The 18,231-nt window shown below is 41.9% G+C and overlaps 1 protein-coding gene across 7 annotated transcripts in view; it reads left to right on the top strand.

Moving 5' to 3' along the window:
* Positions 1-18,231, top strand: part of mical2a (microtubule associated monooxygenase, calponin and LIM domain containing 2a) — a 59,527-nt gene that overhangs the window by 18,831 nt on the left and 22,465 nt on the right. For 5 of the 7 annotated variants that reach the window (XR_013493568.1, XM_033624710.2, XM_033624685.2 and 2 more), the window contains exons 4-19: positions 105-221; positions 1,403-1,504; positions 4,215-4,370; positions 4,622-4,722; positions 5,414-5,671; positions 5,851-5,966; positions 6,135-6,261; positions 6,379-6,469; positions 8,057-8,204; positions 9,710-9,909; positions 11,538-11,641; positions 11,741-11,812; positions 11,907-12,041; positions 12,342-12,446; positions 14,237-14,497; positions 15,504-15,611. Coding sequence is in view for 6 of the 7 variants with exons in the window: in XM_033624710.2 (XP_033480601.1) it covers positions 105-221; positions 1,403-1,504; positions 4,215-4,370; positions 4,622-4,722; positions 5,414-5,671; positions 5,851-5,966; positions 6,135-6,261; positions 6,379-6,469; positions 8,057-8,204; positions 9,710-9,909; positions 11,538-11,641; positions 11,741-11,812; positions 11,907-12,041; positions 12,342-12,446; positions 14,237-14,497; positions 15,504-15,611 (2,201 nt within the window). In the remaining variant the exon portion in view is untranslated. The remainder of the gene's footprint in view (positions 1-104; positions 222-1,402; positions 1,505-4,214; positions 4,371-4,621; positions 4,723-5,413; positions 5,672-5,850; positions 5,967-6,134; positions 6,262-6,378; positions 6,470-8,056; positions 8,205-9,709; positions 9,910-11,537; positions 11,642-11,740; positions 11,813-11,906; positions 12,042-12,341; positions 12,447-14,236; positions 14,498-15,503; positions 15,612-18,231) is intronic. The other 2 variants (XM_033624737.2, XM_033624746.2) reach the window with 2 other exon arrangements.

The raw sequence follows: 18,231 nt of genomic DNA, 5'->3' as shown, positions 1-18,231 counted from the left end.
GGCCTTGCTCTCAGCAGTGTCAAGACAACATAACACCAAACACAAAGTCTTGCAGTGTTTCACATCTGTATCCAGACACTGATGTGTTTTTCTTTGTCTACCAGGCATTCAGAAGCTGCAGCTGGTCCTGCTGAAGGTCGCCCTGATCGTTGCGGTGGAGTTCCACATCAATGTGGAGTTTGTCAAACTTTTGGAACCTCCGGAGGATCAGGAAAATGAAGGTATCCGTCCGCACGCCCAAACAAAAGATTAGCAGTGCTTTTATATTCACCCACTGACAGTTGTTTTATGATCTGCAAGCTTTGGGAAGATGAGGAGATTTGAGCAGCTGGAAACAATAAAACTGGGATGTGGAGCAGGATGAGGCTGAGAAGTTTAATAATGTGTAAAGCTGCATCTGTCAGTTTGTTACAAAGATACTGCAAAGCTTACTGGAGGATCCGTATTTACTCTCTCGCTCTGTAGTTTGGCACTCTGCTTCACGGCTGGTCAGGCAGCAAGGGACTTTTCATCCTGCAGTATTTAATTTCCTTGACAGCCACCACTAAACAGGAGACAAACACTGGCACTGATGTAGTTTTTCATCATATTTAGATGAGGTTAGCAGAGGTCAAGCACGTTGCCTAACTTCCCTGATAGTGCTCAAATGTATGCCTGCTGTATAAAGTCCCTACCTATCACATTAATGCCAGTAAATAAACACTGTTACCTTTGTTTAAAACTAAATATATTGGCAACATCTTCTACTCTCATGTCATGATATTTCTCTGACACTCAGCACTTCACATTGGACTTTAGTCTCTCAGCAGGAAAATAACAAACACGCTGTTGTCAGGTGTCTCTTCGGCTGTAATATCTACACACTGATAACAACAAGTGTCTTGCCTAAATTTAGACACAAACTTATCCCTCCTGTTCCGCTGTGACGGACTTAGCTGTACCCTTGACATCATGGAATGCATTTTCCACACGATGATATTTCACAACAAACTGCCAGACCGTTACTCTGGTGGTCTCACACTCCTGCAGCACACACTGTGTACTTCAGATGACCAATATTAAACCTGGAGCAGTGTTTTGTTTGTTTAACTTTTTAAAACATGACATGAAAAGCCACTTTTACTGGCATCATAGCAACAAAACAGCAACAGAGTTCAAGTTTGCCATTGTTTTCTTCTCTGTACTGACAAATTTAGAAATGTTCCAGCATAGCAGGTGCCAGAACGGTCAAACGTCTTGACCGAGACACCACAGAAGTGTCCCTGAGCAAAAAACCAGTACCTATCAGCTGACATCTACGTGCTGTGCTTTGATTGTTCTGTTTAGTGCAGCCCAAAGGGAATATTCCCAGCATTTATACTATGCGTCTTAGTCTTCATCTGTCTTTGTCTCTGTCTCTCAGGGCTTGGGTGGAGGGCTGCAATCCGACCAGCTGATCACCCTGTGGCTAACTTTGAGTTTGATGTCGTGGTGGGGGCTGACGGACGCAGGAACACTCTGGAAGGTGAGACGATGGCAAAGAAAAAGAGTGAACTGTATAGATGCCTCAAGGATGCACTTCACTTTGCCTGCGAAGTACGATATAAAGTTACGTGTCTGATCAAGGGAGGAACACTCTGTGACCTGAGTGTGTATTTTCCCACCAACAATATTCAAAGGACAGGTTTAGAGCCTACTGACACCCTGAGGTGTACATGTTCATGGAAACAAAGAGTTCTGGTGATGTTAAATTTCAGTTATAAAACTCACACAATGTGGGTGACCTCTAGCTCACCTTGCCGTGGCCCTTCGCTGCATGTTATCGCCCCTCTCTCTCCCACATTTCCTGGCATATTCACAAAAGCAAAAACGCCCCAAAAAATAATATTACAAAAAAGAAACTCAGGGCGACCTCCAGTTCACCAGGCAGAGCATGCGTCTCATGTAGGCGGAGTCTTCAACGGCAGCCCAGGTTCGATTCCAGCCTGTGGCCCTTGGCTGTGTATCATTCCCATGCTCTCATCCCTCTTTCCTTGTTACTCTCCAGCTGCTCTGTAATAAAGGCAACAAAGATCCAAATGATAATTTTGAGGAAAAAAAAGAAACTCACACAATGCAAAAAGTTCATTTTAACTCCTTAGTTACATAGTATTTGTGAATATAGTTCATTCAGGAGAGACAGGTGAATGAAGTAAATACAATGTTTAATACAGATTACAGGTTTACAGGATAAGGGTGCTTTCACATCTGCCCTGTTTGGTTCAGTTCAGTCAAACTCAAGTTCATTTTCCCCCTAAGTGTGGTGCATTTGGGCAGGTGTGAACACAGCAATTGCACTCAGGTTTGCATCAAAACAACCGGACCGAGACCTTCTTGAAGAGGTGGTCTCAGTCCGGTTACAAACAAACTCTGGTGCGATTCGTTTGTGGTGTGTTCCGACCTCGCAAGTGTACTCTTCTTCAACATTTTGTTTACTTCCTGGATTTTTCCCACATGGAAATTCTGACCAATGAAGAGCAGCTTTCTCACACAAGGCATCTGATCTGGTCCGCTTGTAAATGCTGCCGTGAGAACACGAACCAAACAATATGAGTCCTTGATTCGGACCAAAGCAAGCGAATTCTAGGTCTGAAAGCACCCTTACAAATGTGATGATCAAGATTTGACAGAAAGACTTTGGCGCTTAGGCTCTACAGAGCAATTTCATCATTAAGGGGCATTTGCACTGAGGAGCAGCAAGATAAATCCTCTCTATTGAGTCCCGACACTGGTGGTGGCGGCGGGTGACTCTGCTGAGACTGAGGCTGATGAATCTGCAAAGACTAGGCAGGTGGAGGGGTGCACAACTGCAACATGAACATACTAAAGACATAAAAGAGTCATATATGAAAATGCAGCAGCAAGATGATAGGCTGACAATACTGAAGGTGTGTTGCAGTGCTATTGTTTAAATGTGATCAGCTGAAGGAGCAGCTGATATCTCAGTTGACAGCCACAGACGTGAGTGACGGTGTGTGTGAGGAGTGAAAAGCAGATGGTATGAGAAATGAATTACAGGCCTAAGCATGCAAAGGTAAAGTCTTCCTGACTGAATGTTCACTTGAGTGTTATTTGTTCCGTCTCCATGTGTTTTCATTATTGTGAACAACAAGACGTCACGTTTTAGAGTTATTACCTCAGATAAAAGCCAGCACACCATCTGTTGTACCGAACAGCGTTTCTGCACTCTCTCTTGTGCTGCACTATTTCTGTTGTGATGCTATAAATGAAACTTACCTTTTGTAAATTTATTCTTGTACGAAGCCATTGATCTCTCCCAGTGGGAGAGGTTGTACATGAAACCCCTGAGGCACAGAACAAAAATAGAGCAGAGCTTGGGCTCAGTGCAGCAGCTGATGTATTCGCGCTGGACTCTCTCCATCTCTCTGTCTCGCTGTTTCGGTCTCTCTCGTAAAAATGCTGTCATCTAACAACCAATTCGCATCAGATGCTTATTCCTTAAAAGGGCATTTTGGGGCCTGACAAGATGTTTAGCTCATTCTTCAATTATGATGAAATCTGGGGGGAATGATTTTCCCTTGCACTCAGCCTGCTTTTGGGCTGCTTTTGTGGTCTAGCCACGGTAACACAGAGTTAAACACAATCAGATCTAAACTGAGATGAGGACTCAGAGAGTCAAAGGTATGGAGTAGTGTTGATACAACTGCCTCCAAACAGCACTTTCGCTGTCTCATACATCACTGTACTCACAACTTAATAATTAGTGGCATTTTTGGTGAGTTCTTGTTCTCTCTCATTGAGAGAATTTTGTTTCCCATGTCCCTGTTTTGTGTGAAATAGATGTCAAAGGAACTATTTATCTGGCTCCGTATTGTGTGCAGTAAGATCCATTGAATCAGAATCCTTACATTAAAAATTTAATTAAATTCTTGATAAATTAAAAGACTGTTGCACGCTATGAAAATGTTACAAGTGGCTCTTTTACTGCTACACTTGTTATTCTGAAGGTTAATTAAGAAAAAGGCATTTAACTTTAAAGGCTCACCTTGGTAAGCTGCCTCTTATCCTAAAATAACTGCCTTGTAATTATGGTTTAAGGCTAGATTTCCTTTGGTTTTACCAGACAAGCCGATAGGACTGGTTTGTTTTGGGAGATTAACATCTCCTCTTCTTCTTTTTTTTCCCTGGTTTCTTTGCTTCATTCTTTATCTGACTTTGTCTTTTTTCTCTCTCAGGTTTCAAAAGAAAGGAGTTCAGGGGGAAGCTTGCAATTGCCATCACTGCCAACTTCATCAACAGGAACACCACCGCAGAGGCCAAAGTGGAAGAAATCAGCGGCGTGGCCTTTATCTTCAACCAGAAGTTCTTCCTTGACCTCAAAGAGGAAACAGGTGGGAGAGAAGAGCAGTCACACTGCCTCACTGTGGTGTTAGCTGGCATGAAGATGAACTAGACATGATGGGTTTCAGGCAGTCACTCACAATATGCGTTTGGAGAAGTCTGCCTTCAGGGCATTCTGCCAGAAAGCCTTTTCTTGGTTAGGTTCAGGGTAAAGATCAAGGCAAACATCTCCCATGTGCCTCCAAATCTCCTCAGTTTGATGCCCTGCTCAGCCATTCTCAAACTGTTTAATTTGTTGCAGGTATCGACCTGGAGAACATTGTCTACTACAAGGACAACACACATTACTTTGTCATGACTGCCAAGAAACAGAGCCTGCTGGACAAGGGGGTCGTAATAAATGTAAGTAAATCATGTGTTCAGGGATCCGTTGTGTCATTTCTTCACCATCAATTCATTTAACTTTTCGAAAATGTGTTTTTAACCACGAATTTTCAGCGTTTCATTTTATCTTCATGACAAGGAGTCATTATCATTAACTGCTGTTAAACCTAATGAACTCCAACACAACAGCCTCTCAGCAAATATGAACTCTATGTTTGTTGGGACTGTGTTAGAGAGGTGTTGAATTGACTCATAAATTCTGATACTGCATTTTGTGCTGCAGTGAATTGGATTTAATTGCAAGGTGTTGACAACATTTTGGCGAGGAGATAAATAGCATGGCAGCCAATAATTGCATTAGTGTAGACTGCATACCAACCTGATGATCAGACTGAAATGCCATTTGGTTTCATTTACTTACTTTATTAGAATCTCCAGAATTGCTGGACATGAGCGCGGCACTTCAGATGTCTAGTTGTATAAGTTTAAATACAGTATCTGACATCAAGTCCACAATCTGTAGTGATAATTTATCATCTTATGTATTATGATATATAGTCAGGCTTTTATTTCACTTCTGGTTGCAGCATTACTACAAAAATCTCTTAGGTAACAGATCATAAAGAGAATAATCGTGGTCTTTTAGAAGTGCTAAGCTTAGTCTCACTCCGTGTGAACCTCTCCTGACTTTTGTGCTTCTTTCCAACAGGATTACGTAGACACCCAGATGTTACTGAGCAGTGAAAATGTCAACCAGGAAGCTCTTCTGTGCTACGCCCGAGAAGCTGCTGACTTTGGCACCAACTACCAACTTCCCACGCTGGATTTTGCCATGAACCACAGCGGGCAGCCAGATGTAGCAATGTTTGACTTCACAAGCATGTACGCCTCTGAGAACGCTGCACTGGTCAGGGAGAGATTTGGACACCAGCTGCTGGTAGCGCTAGTTGGCGACAGTCTGCTAGAGGTAAGGAAGGGTAACACATGTCAAGTCAGGTCAAATTATCTCAGTTTAGGTGTGGAAAGGTAGAAAGGTGCCTGGAAAAAGAAAAAGAGGCTGTTAGACGACATGTAACAGCTCATCATAGTGTTCGCTCACTCTCAGTTGTAATGATACATTCATATTTTTTATGTGTTCCTGTGCAGCCCTTCTGGCCCATGGGGACGGGCTGCGCCAGAGGCTTCCTGGCTGCCTTTGACACAGCCTGGATGGTAAAAAGCTGGGCTCAGGGTCGCACGGCTCTGGAAGTGCTGGCGGAGAGGTACACACACACACACACACACACACACTATGCTTGATATTTAAATGTGTGTTTGCATAGTTACATCATTTACTAAGAATTGTGTGTTCAGACCAGTTAAATAATAAGCACTGCCACGTTAAAGCAACGTAAATAACACTATGTTTGTGTCTCTTTTCCTTTCTGTAGGGAGAGTATTTACAGGCTACTTCCACAAACCACAACTGAAAACATTGCCAAAAACTTTGACCAGTACACCATAGACCCTGGGACTCGATACCCCAACCTCAATTCCTCTTGTGTCCGGCCACACCAGGTGAGAGGGAGTCCTCACTTTGACAATATCAGATTCTTACCATCTGTCCATTTTTAAGAAATATGACAGCTTCTTGAGTGTCACGATTGATCAGCTTTCCTTTCTGTCCTGTTTCAGGTGCGTCACCTGTACATTAGCGCAGAGCTGAATTCCTGCTCTCTGGAGCGTTCTGCTACCATACGTCGGCCTGTCAATCTCTGCAGACGAGGTAAGTCAAACTGGAATGGACAGATTCCTGTGTGTTGTTTTCATGGGTGGATCTGTAGTTCAAAGCTAAGATTTGCTGCTGACCCATTTTTAGATTATTTAGAGTAGTAGTCTGGATGATTAATGAGGGTTTCCACTCTTCTGTCATCTCGCTCTCCAAATTCAACATTACCGTAAGGCCCTTTTTATAATGACCTTGTGTTTATACTCTTTCTAAACAAGTACAAACAGTATACACGTATTCTGATAAAATGTAAATGAAGCAAAATTAAACGTTCATCCTCAGTTGTAATATCATTTAAAGGTTCTGTGTCAGTTGTTCCTAATTGGTCCAGCCTCAGGGTCCAGATCTCTCTTTAGTCTTTAGTTCAAGGTCCACACAGTTAAATATGTTCAGCATCATACTGATATTTGGCCATGTCATCGAGCTAATTTGCTGTCTCTGTCAAGTAGCTGTCCCTTAGTCACTCACTCTACTGCAGGAAACAGCACCTCAAAATGAAAGCTATGTGCAGGAAATTCACTGTACTTCACAATAAAGTGTTTTGTTTTTTGTTTTTTTTACAAACTTGACACATTTGCAAGTAACTTGCGGCCCATTCAGAATGGATCCGCAACCCACTTTTGGACTGTGACCCACCAGTTGGGTACCACTGCTGTATATGACATTCAACGCATTGATACAGCAGCTAACAACTATTTGCTATGTGAAGATAAAGTGGAGTTATGGCATCCTGAGCAGAGAAAGAAATCACGCTCCTTCTGTCTGTGTTGTGATCAGAGCTTCTCTGTTTTTTGTTGACAGTCCAGCCACGTGTGCACGTTCGTGCATGTGAGTCCCTGTGTGTGTATCCTACGCTCTGCACTATGCTCACAGTGCAGCCCCACTGTACATAACCAGACTGGTGACAAAATCCGCTCCCATTTATTGTGACTGAGCATGCTGGGATACCTGTGTTGCAGACCTAGCTGGTGTTGCGATAAGAGGGCGTGACAATTTCAAAATTTCAACGGTGCTAACATCAAGACAGCTAATCAAGCTGAAGCACTGGCGACTTTCTGACCTGCTCTGTTTTTTGGAATTGCTTATGTACAGTGGGGCTGCACCATCATATGGCGCCTACTGCTAATACTGGGATGGTTTCTTCACCGAAGCATACTGCCCACTTCTCCGGCTTGGCAACCTCTATCTTGAGATCCATGTGCAGACAATCTGAATCAGACTCTGACTCATAGATATTTTTTAAATGTCAGAGCTCCTTTAATTATAGTGCTGAACTTTTCAGAATCGGATCGTGTTCGTACTGGACACTAACGATAAAGAGCTCTACTTGCAGAACTGAGCTGCAATAATGAAGTCACTCAGCAAAGGCAGCGAGGACGTGCGTGTCCAGACAGACATGACAAAGATGTATGCATACCTAAGCACCATTTATGACGTTATTTGCTGGCACACCATGTGTTGGTCCATCCTCTTCAGTCTTAACTTCTTGAGGGCCTGAGTGGGATATTTTATAACACAACTTGCATTAATGTGAGAAGAAATAGCTTTTTTCTTTTGCTTAATCTGACTTGTTTCTCTTTGTAGAGTCAGAGATCAGACCGGCGAGGCTTCTCACCTGGTGCCAGAAGCAGACGGAGGGCTACAGGAATGTGATGATTACAGACTTGACGTCTTCCTGGAAAAGTGGCATCGCTCTCTGCGCCCTCATCCATAAGTTCAGACCGCAGCTGATGTACGTAACATGTATCAGATAATATCGGCACCAGCCTGAAGCGATCCATCTTTTCATCTAAAGCCAGTGCTGTTAACATCATCTTAGGTCTTTACAGTATTTAACACAAACATACATTCACTGTTTTATGAACTCTGCGGCCTTTATTCTAACAACTAGTTGTGAGGAGGTTTGCCTTTTGTGTGTTAAATATGCTCGGCATGAGAGCGACTCTTTGATCTGTGTGTGCTTTCTGCTGCACTCTCCACCTCCTCACAACAGTGCTGATAGACGGACGGATGTGATGGAGAGTTCATACGTAGCTGTCCTATACTTAAAGCTAGTTGGTTTTAAAGGGTGAAAACAGAGGAGTTTTTAGAGTGCAGCTGTGTTCATTTCACACGTTTTTACAAAGGGCATTTCATCTCATCTGAAAGAAATACTGTTTTTTCTGGTACCTGCATTAGTGTGGATCCTCTATAAATAATTATCATGAAGTGGATTCAAGTGTAAACAATGATCCTTTCTGTCTTTTGATCCGGAGTTTGGAGAAACACAACTCATGCGGGACTCTGTATGCTTTAGTGTCCACTTAAAGGACAAAATCCTCCCTAAAAAACAAACTGTACCGTAGTTTCCACTTCTTATGGTCAGACTGCCTTGCACAGCATGGAATTAGCCAATGCAACTGTAGATTAGTACATTTACAAATCTAATTATATCCTCTCACTCTTTAATTATTGCCTTCATACCCTGCCACATGCCACTACAATTTCATGTGGTCCTGTAAGTTTCCAGGAACCACTGGCATTTTTCCCCCCTTCCCTCCTCCATATGCATGCCTGTCAGCAGAGCGGACTGCAGAGGGTTGAGCAGGTTCGCAGAAAAGAAAGAAAGGAAGAGAGAGGCAAGCCTCAGTACTTGTAGAATAACACCAAAGTTTGTGTGTGCTGTTGCTAGGTTACTGCCCCCTTTTCTTTACATTATTTCTCATGTTGTCTGCTCACTGTCAGTGTAGGCAGAAGAAATTTGTTCCTGCAATATGAGACACAAGTTCTTTTGCAGCACTGAAAACTGATTAAGATACATTTCTGTGTAAAGTCATTCCATTGTGCTGACGTTAACTGTTCTCATATCAGTGTGCGTATTACCTTACACTCTTATAACAAGAGTCACCTGACACCTACATGAAATGGAAGTCAGAAAATAATCCCTTTGAGAATCTCAGTGACAAACCTAGCTGTTACATTCCTGTCTCGTTGTTCAGTGTGTCTTAAATGGTGGAAAATCTGCATTTAAGAAACAGTAACAAGTGTAAATCTCATTATGTATGCATTGCAGAGTGATGAGGATAAACCAGGAACAGACAGGAGTTAATGGTCTCACAGTGAAAGCTGAAACCCTCCTTTAGACTGACACAGTAACTATATATTTTCCCCAGCTGCGTCGCCATGACATACGTTCTCTGAATCTCTTTTTATTACCGTCCTCTAACTTAAGCCCCCATTACTGTCTTTTTCCATCAGAGATTTTGACTCATTAAACGAGGAAGACCACACTGCAAATCTGCAGCTGGCTCTTGACATCAGTGAGCGTGAATTTGGGATCAAATCATTCACAGCTGTGAAGGAGCTGAGCGCCGACCAGGAGCTGGATAAGACCAGGATGAACGCCTACCTGTCCAAGTTCTACGAGCTGTTCCGGGGCACACCTCTACCTGCCTCAGGTGCTCTTCTCTACTCTGCTCTACTGTGCTCTACTCTGTTGTTCTTTACTCTACTCTACTTTGCTGTGCTCTACTCTATTCTGCCCTTCTCTGCTCTACTCTACTCTACTCCACTGTGCTCTACTCTACTCTACTTTGCTCCACTGTGCTCTACTTTACTGTACTCCATTGTGCCCTACTCTACTTTGCTCCACTGTGCTCTACTTTACTGTACTCCACTGTGCTCTACTCTACTCTGCTCTACTCTACTCTACTCTACTCCACTGTGCTCTACTCTATTCTGCTCTTCTCTACACTACCTAACGTTACTCTACTTTACTCTGTGTTACTCTATTCCACTTTACTCTACTTTACGTTGCTCTGCTCTACTCTACTGTACTCCACTGCACTTTACTCCACCCTATTCTGCTCTACTCTGTTCTGCTCAACTTTACCCTTCTCTACTCCACCGGGCTCTACTCTACTCTATTTTGTTCTGCTCTACACCTCTTCTTGCTCTATTTTATGCCTCTCTACACTACTTTATTCTGTTCTACTGTACTTTGTTCTGCTCTGCTCTACTTTACTGTACATTACTTTGTTCTACTTTACTCTACCCTTGTGTTACTCTTCTTTACTCTGTTACTCTAAGTAGTCTGCTGTACTTTCCTCTACTCTACACAACTCTATTCTTATTATTCTATCTATTCTATTCTACTCTGCTCTACTCCACTGTGTCTTACATTACTCTTATCTACTTCACTCTACTTTACAATACTTTACTCTACTCCACTGTACTCTGCACTACTATACTGTACTGTGGTCAGTTCTACTTGACTATATATTCTACTATTCTCTACTTGACATAACTCTGTTTGACGCTACAGTACTCTGCCTTGCTCTCCTCTGTTCCACTCTACTGTATTGCACTGGACTCTACTGCACTTAGCTCTGCTCTGCTCAACTGCATTTTCAGCAATTCTGAGCTTGACTCCACTCTACTGTAGTCAACTCTACTCAGCTCTCCTCTGCTAGATACAACTCAACTGTACTTCACTTCATTCCATTCTACTCTTTTTGACTCGATTCTCCTCGACTGGACTTGACTTTTCTCTTCTCAGTCACAGACAGTGATGTTGGCTGTTGTTAATAAACTTTGTGTTCCTGGTCTTCACCTTCTCCACTGTATTGAATGATTAAAATATGTACGAACAACCACAGAAGAAACATAAATTCCAGTGAGAGAGAAAGTATTGGATTTCATTTGGTTTCCTGTAGAAATGTGTGTGTTTTGCAGTCCTGTAAGTCAAGTATAGTGGCATGAGAGGAATGTGTCTCTGCACCAGAGCTGTGGACTGCTATAGTCTGGGGGTCCTGACAACATAAAGACAGCAGCCTGTCTCTACTGAAGGGATATTCAATAATTACCTATAGCATGTTGTTTTATTGAACATCAGCCAACCATTTACCTTCCTCTGACGTGTTAGTGGAACATTTTTTACACAATTGTTGTAACTTTCTTTTTCCCCAGACCACTCAAATGACTTGACTAATCTATAGGGTCATTACTCAATGATATTATCTGACATTTGTGGCTGTGCACTGTGGAAACTATGAAAACTCTAATGCAGTCTTGTGTAATACTTTAGGCTCCAGAGGAGTGGATGAAAACAATGAAGATTATCCGTCTAAGGAAGTCAGGAGTAATAATAATGTGCTCAATCTTGCACTGCCTAGGAAACGGGTACCAAAGGTAACTCCACACTGAAATGACTTTCAATATCTGTATTGGGACTTAATTGTTGTATGACCATTGCATGTTAAGTCTTATTTCCTTGTGCTGTGTTTTCAGGATGAGAAGAAGTCAGACGGTACAGATCCCATTCACAAAAGGAGGCGGAAATTCTGCAGTTATCTGGAGGAGGTTTGTTGTTAAACAACCTACTTAAGAATGTCAAACTTTGAATAAAAAGCCTGTTGATATAGTAAGATCTTGTCTGTTGTTTGTCTCTTGTTAGGCCACAAATCTGTCGAGTAATGGCTCTGCTGTGCGAGAGGACCGAGAACCCAAAGAAAACAAAGTGCGCTCAATGGCTACTCAGCTGCTGGCCAAGTTTGAAAGCACACCGAGCTACACCGTCCGGAGAACACAGGTAAAAATACACAACGTAGTAGGACTATGTTTTACAATTACTTTGTACATCTTCCTGCCCCTTTATAGTTACAAATGGCTGTTTGCCTTCTTTTCATGGATCATAAATATGTTTTAAATTTCCCCTGTTGTGACCTGGAGCTCTGTCAGTGGTCTGTGGTTTTAATCTGACAAAACTTTCCTTTTGCTAATGCTGTACAGTCTTCTCTTGTCTGTCATTTCCAACATTTCGTCTTTTCAGCCTTTTCTATTTCTGTGCCTCTTTATTAACGGTCTTCCTAACCTTTCTGCAAAATCTCAGTCAGACTATGAGGAGCCCTCCCCACTGAAAACTCTTGAACTGGCTGAGAGGGTGCACATTAAACGCAGGCCTCCGGTGCCGCCTAAACCTCCTCCTGAGAAGCAGGTAGTCTGGAGCCTCCAGATTGGTGTTAAGACACTGTGTATTAACAGTAGCGGTCTTGAAAATGAGTGACAGTCTGTAAAGCGTTACATACAGTAGAGGATAATTTGTATGCTAATTCTGTGCTACTGTCCCAAGACATATGTATGGCACATCAATCAAACACACACACATGGATGCATTCACACACAGAAACATCTACAAGCAACTTTATATGTACACATACACCACCCATGTGTTAAGCTCAAATGATATAATTTACCCAGAATAGGAGTTTTCTGTCTTTTCAGATATTTAAATAACCGCACTGGTGGTTTTACATTCTTCAGTCCTGACAGAATTAGACCCTCATTTCACATCAGAAAATGAATGCGACTCCCTTATGTGTCATTGCAATTATATGTAGCAACACAAACTAGGTCAACCTATAAAAAGCTCTAAAGATAAACACAAATAAGAATACACAGTTACATATTAATTCTGTAAGCCAGTGGTTCCTTACTGGTCCACCCACGGGGTCCTGATTTCTCCTTAGTCATTAGTTAAAGGTCAGTGTCATACTTGTATTTGGCCATGTCGTTGAGTTAGGTTGTTGTTTTTGTCAAGTAGCAGTCCATTAGTCACTCATGGTACAGCAGGAAAGGGCACTTCAAAATTAAAGCTCTGTGCCAGAAACTCACTGTACTTAAAATACAGTGTGATTTTTTTACAAACTTTACATGTTTGTGAGTCACTTGCGGTTCATTCATAATGAACCCGCGACCCACTTTTGGACTGCGACCCGCCAGCTGGGAACGACAGCTGTAAACCATGGATTAATATTTTTATTTCTGACTTCCTCCAGTTTGCAGTTTGTGTCACCACTGCCCCTCTGGAAGTAAAGACAAGGCTGATGTTTGTACAGCAATTTCAGTTTTAAAACACAAAAGAATTCACACTAAATTTGACAAAGCTGACATGACAGTCGTGTCTTTTTTGCATATTCAAACAATAGTGATGATTCCGTTGTGGATTAAAATCAGTGCAAGTCTGACTTAATCATAACTCCAATTGTATGTCAATTAAGTGTTTTGACATTTGCTTAATTACCAGACTCACATCTTACATCCCACAGAGGATTTTTTTTTCCATTTATATATAGAGTGATGTCTGGTAATTAGAAACTAATACAGTATATACTTATGTATATTTTTGCCCATTAATCTTAACAAACCAGACATAAACACATCTCCCGCACAAGAGCTTTTCAGTTCCTAAAGTCAAAGCATTGCATTCATGAGCACTTCAGCTTTTGGAAAATCATACCCACAAGTCAAACAAAAAAAAGGTTATGTGAATTTAACAGTTTCTTTCATTTAGATTCAGCTGTTGGCTGCTGACTCACAGGTCTCAGATGTCAGACTGCTCCTAGAAGAAAGTTTTTAAAAACAGCCTGCTCGCAACTGCATTACCATGTGATGATTACGTAACTCTGGCGAAACATAAAGCAGACAGAATACTGACTGTAATACATTACCTATGCAAGTGTATTTTCATGCCGTGCTGGCGCGACTAACGCCTCAAAGAAACTTGCGCCATGCTTTGAAAATGTTTGGCAGTCTTTTAAAGAACTTGTGATTTTGAGTTAATGGGCTGAAACATGTAAAACCACCTGTATGGTTCTATAAATGATCCACAGCCTTTTTAGTGATTGAAAAAGAATAAATAGATTCAAGCTTCAGAGTTTGGTTGCTTGATGAATGAGGAGTTAAACCACTGCTCACATGTGCACTACTGTGTATTATCCCTTTCAGTTTGAAGTAAGTATCAGAAAAGCAGCAACACAATTAGTGCGCCCGCCTCCAAAGACTCTGCCTAAACCCCAGCCTCAGTCCCAGCATCCATTTTCTGTAGTGAAGCTCAGACATGTTGATCAAACGCACGCTGAGACGGAGCCCGAGCCTCAGCCGGAAAGTGCAGACCCCCCTGCTTCTACTCATTCCTGCCACTCAGCAATCCATTTCATGACAAGAGTCCTCCAGCGCCTCAGGGAGGTGGATGAATACGTCTCTGAGGTGATCACTATCTCCTGCTTCATATCTTTAACTTCTGTTTTCCTCTGTCTTCTTCTTCTTCTTCTTAAACCCTTGTGAGTGTTGCATGTTCTGATCCTCGAAAAGGCCCCAGAGTGAACGCTGATTATATATTACGCCCTGATTATACATCTAGGCTTGTGTAATGTGCAGTCAGATGGTGAAGTCAGCCCCTAAATTATCCAGCCTGACGAAAATGGCAAGAGCAGGCCCACAGTGCTGGTCATGAGCTGAGACAGGCACACAGGCGGATTATTGGCCAGTCTGAGTCTGTGTGGCACCGGTCGGCCAGGCCCCGTGCTGCAGGCGCTGGCTTACGTCTGCAAATAAGCTTTTTTGATTATTCAGATTTGCCGAGAGCCGACCTGCATTGGCTCAGATCAGTCACAGTTCAGGGTATGAAGTACAGAGAATATAAAAGTGGGTAGGGTTAGGTTGAAAAAGAGACGGTTAGGCTTAACTACTTTGCGTATTACATTCTTTTGAATCTTTAATTCAATATTATCCTTTTGATTATTGTACTTTGAAATTTGCTTTTGACTCACTTAAGCCTTTAAGACTTAATACTTTACTGTGATTTATTAATGTAAATTTATTTTTGGTTGAACCAACCTACTTGTCTCTGATTTTCTGTGCCCGGTCTGTGTGGCTGTCTCAGTTTGTTGCTCCAGTACAGTATGAGTAACCACATCAAGTGGCGTGTGAAATTAATGTAATAAGGCGGCCTTCGTTCCACACAGCGGCGTTATTGTTCTCCTCCCAACAATACACACTTAGCTGTCAAATCCTGCTTCTTATTGGGAAAGTCGAACAGAAAGGCCTTTCATCATTTAACCGTGTAGCGCTTATTAAATGGTTATTAGTCTACCTAATTATGTCGACACACAGAAAAGCTCCACGTTAGTTGGTGGGAGAATGTGTCTCGCCGTGTTGAGGAGGCGAGACTGATGGCTTTTCTTTTGTTCCTGTGCTCCGTGTCATCCTGCAGAAAAAGGCTCAGACACAACAGGCTAGAGAGTTTCACTCAAAGAGTATAAAGGAAAAGGCTGTTCACCTCACTGGGTTGTTCTCAGCAGACAGCTCTGCTGCACTCAAGGTGACTATCTCAGGTTTGGTGTGTGACCCCTACCTGCCCTTCACAGTGTGTTTATTTGCATGTGTTTGGGATCATTAGTGTTGCATGCAGCCAGCTTTCACCCCCATCCATTGTTTTGTATGCTGTAGAGTACTTTTTACACTTAGGATTTCCTGATCACCTGCATGGTCACGTGGTCATGTGTCACAGTGGTGATGCTGCTGCAGATACTGATGTTAAATAACTGACACAAAAGTGTCTAATGACTTATATATGACTTAACAGCATTGCTAAAGTGATTTAAAATGTTTGAAGTGACACTTTGAGTTTCGACTAAACTAAACTCATGACTAATGAACGGCTTCCGTGTTTGTCATTGATCCTCCAGCTGTTTGGGGAATGAACTGGTACTAACTAAGCCTGGTTCAAGAGCCCTACAGCTCCTGTTTTGTTAGTAATTTAAGGAATGAAATTGCAGTTCTGCCTGATTGTTGTGATAGCACCAACTAGTAGATGGAGGAAACCAAGGAACCATCAAAGCAGGTTTTATTGCAACTTTTTTGCACTTTCACACAAGTTTTCTTCTCAGAACATCAACTTTTTAAATCAAAATCAAAAGAAATATCAGTTGACTGATGAGTTGGATGTATTAACCAACCAATAAACACCCTCCATGAAAGTCCATTTAGTCTGTTTGGCAGCTTTTGATTGGATCACAAAACCCTCCCCAGCAGATGGAGTTGCCCACTTATCTTCTCTGAAAACTTTTCTATATGCACTGACAGGAACTACAGTTTTCAAGGTCAAAAATAAAGTTGTAAGCTTAAATTCAAAGCCAGCGTGAATGGAGTGTCTTTAAAGTGCTCAGAAAAATGGAAATATCTGCAATTCAGCTCTTGTGGTGAGATTGTTTAGACAGATACTGTTTGTAACATTGAGATTTAGCTGTCAAATTCAACATCTTGACAATATTTTGTTGGATTAAAGGGAATCGCCACCTAAATTGAAAATGCCAGTGTGTTATTTCCACAGCCTAGGAAAGTTCAATCAGTATTTGTGAACATGAGCTACTCTCCTTCAAAGCCAGAGACCAGAGAAGTAGGTTTCAAACTTGCAAGTTCCTCAGGTATAGAGTCTGGAGCTGCCCCATACACAGTGAATGGGAGTCTGATTTTGTGGACCCACTGAATGTTTCTTTTCAACTCAATTCAATTGTATTTATAAAGCCCAATATCAAAAATGACATCCCTCTATCCTTAGGACCCTCGCAGCGGATAAGGAAAAACTCCCCCAAAAAAGCCCTTTAATGGGGAAAAATGGTAGAAACCTCAGGAAGAGCAACTGAGGAGGGACCTGCATCTAGGTTTATCTGTCATGATACTTCAGTGACTTTTTTTTTTTCATCAAAGGTGAGACTTAAAGTGGCTGTAATGTAATTTTAGAATAAGGATTTATCAAACAAAAATGCTAAAACAGTCAGACAATGTGAAAGGGGTTGCTCAACCTACAGAGATTTATCACCTGCATCTGCTGCTCCCCTCGGCTTTACAGGGCTTTACAGCTCATTGTTCAGCTGTCTGGCCCAAAACGTAACTAGTTCACTCTCAACTCCCTTATAGCATCACTTAAAGTATAGCCATACCAGGCAACTAGTTTCAGCTAAAAAGCTCTAAAAATCCACTGCACACCACCTGCTCAGCACCAAAGAGCAGAAAAAAGTTAGCAGCTAGCTGGTGAACATAGTGGAGCATTTAGACACCAAAGGGCCAGATATTTCCTTCAGGAGTTGGTAGAGACCAAAAACCATAGGCTATAAAAAATAATGGACGTAGCAACCGTGATGTCACCTATTGGTTTTTGGACTTGCGTTTTGAAGCCTTGAGTTTAGGATTTTGCTCATCGCCATCTTGGTTTTTTGGAGCAAGAAGTGACCAAATTTGGACGAGAGGGTGAAGCTGTGGAGTGGCAAGGGTTGGATCTCACTTAAAGACTGTGGTGACAACTCGTAGACAGCTTGTCAGTTCAAGTGGCCTGCCCTTAAGCCTTAATAAAATGTAAACGGATGAGTTATATAAAATAATTCACCCCATGACCAAAAACATTTTTTGTACCAGGCTGTAAACATGTCTATTTTTTATGTAAAGTTGGGCATTTAAACATGGGTGTCTATGGAGATTGACTCGCCTCTGGAGCCAGCCTCAAGTGGTTCTTTATGGAACTGCAGTTTTTTGCACTTCCACATTGGCTTCATTTTTCAGCCCTGAGGTTGCCGTTCGCCAAAAACAGAGCTAAAAGGGAGTGAATATTGGACTTGCATTTATCAGACCAAAATATGACTAAAAATTAATGGTTATGTTTCTCCGTAACTGCTGGATGTGTAAATAAGCAGCTGTTTGTGAACAAGTTCTGCGTATCAGCCACTGTAACGTGTCAGTATAACAGAATGGAATTTAACAGCATTAGATGTACCTAATAAACTGGAAAGAGTGCCTGTTTGTTTCAGTAGTGAAGGCTCAATATACTGTATCGTATTCATCCCAAAGGCACATCGCTTAGCGTCTGTTCTAAAACAGCGTAAAAAACAAGCATCACAGCCCAAGATTCATATCATTGTCATGTATCTTCTTAATTACAACAGACA

This window comes from Epinephelus lanceolatus, chromosome 2 (assembly GCF_041903045.1).
Source record: "Epinephelus lanceolatus isolate andai-2023 chromosome 2, ASM4190304v1, whole genome shotgun sequence".
NCBI classification, from domain to species: Eukaryota; Metazoa; Chordata; class Actinopteri; order Perciformes; family Serranidae; genus Epinephelus; species Epinephelus lanceolatus.
This window is presented reverse-complemented; position numbering and strand designations above follow the sequence as displayed.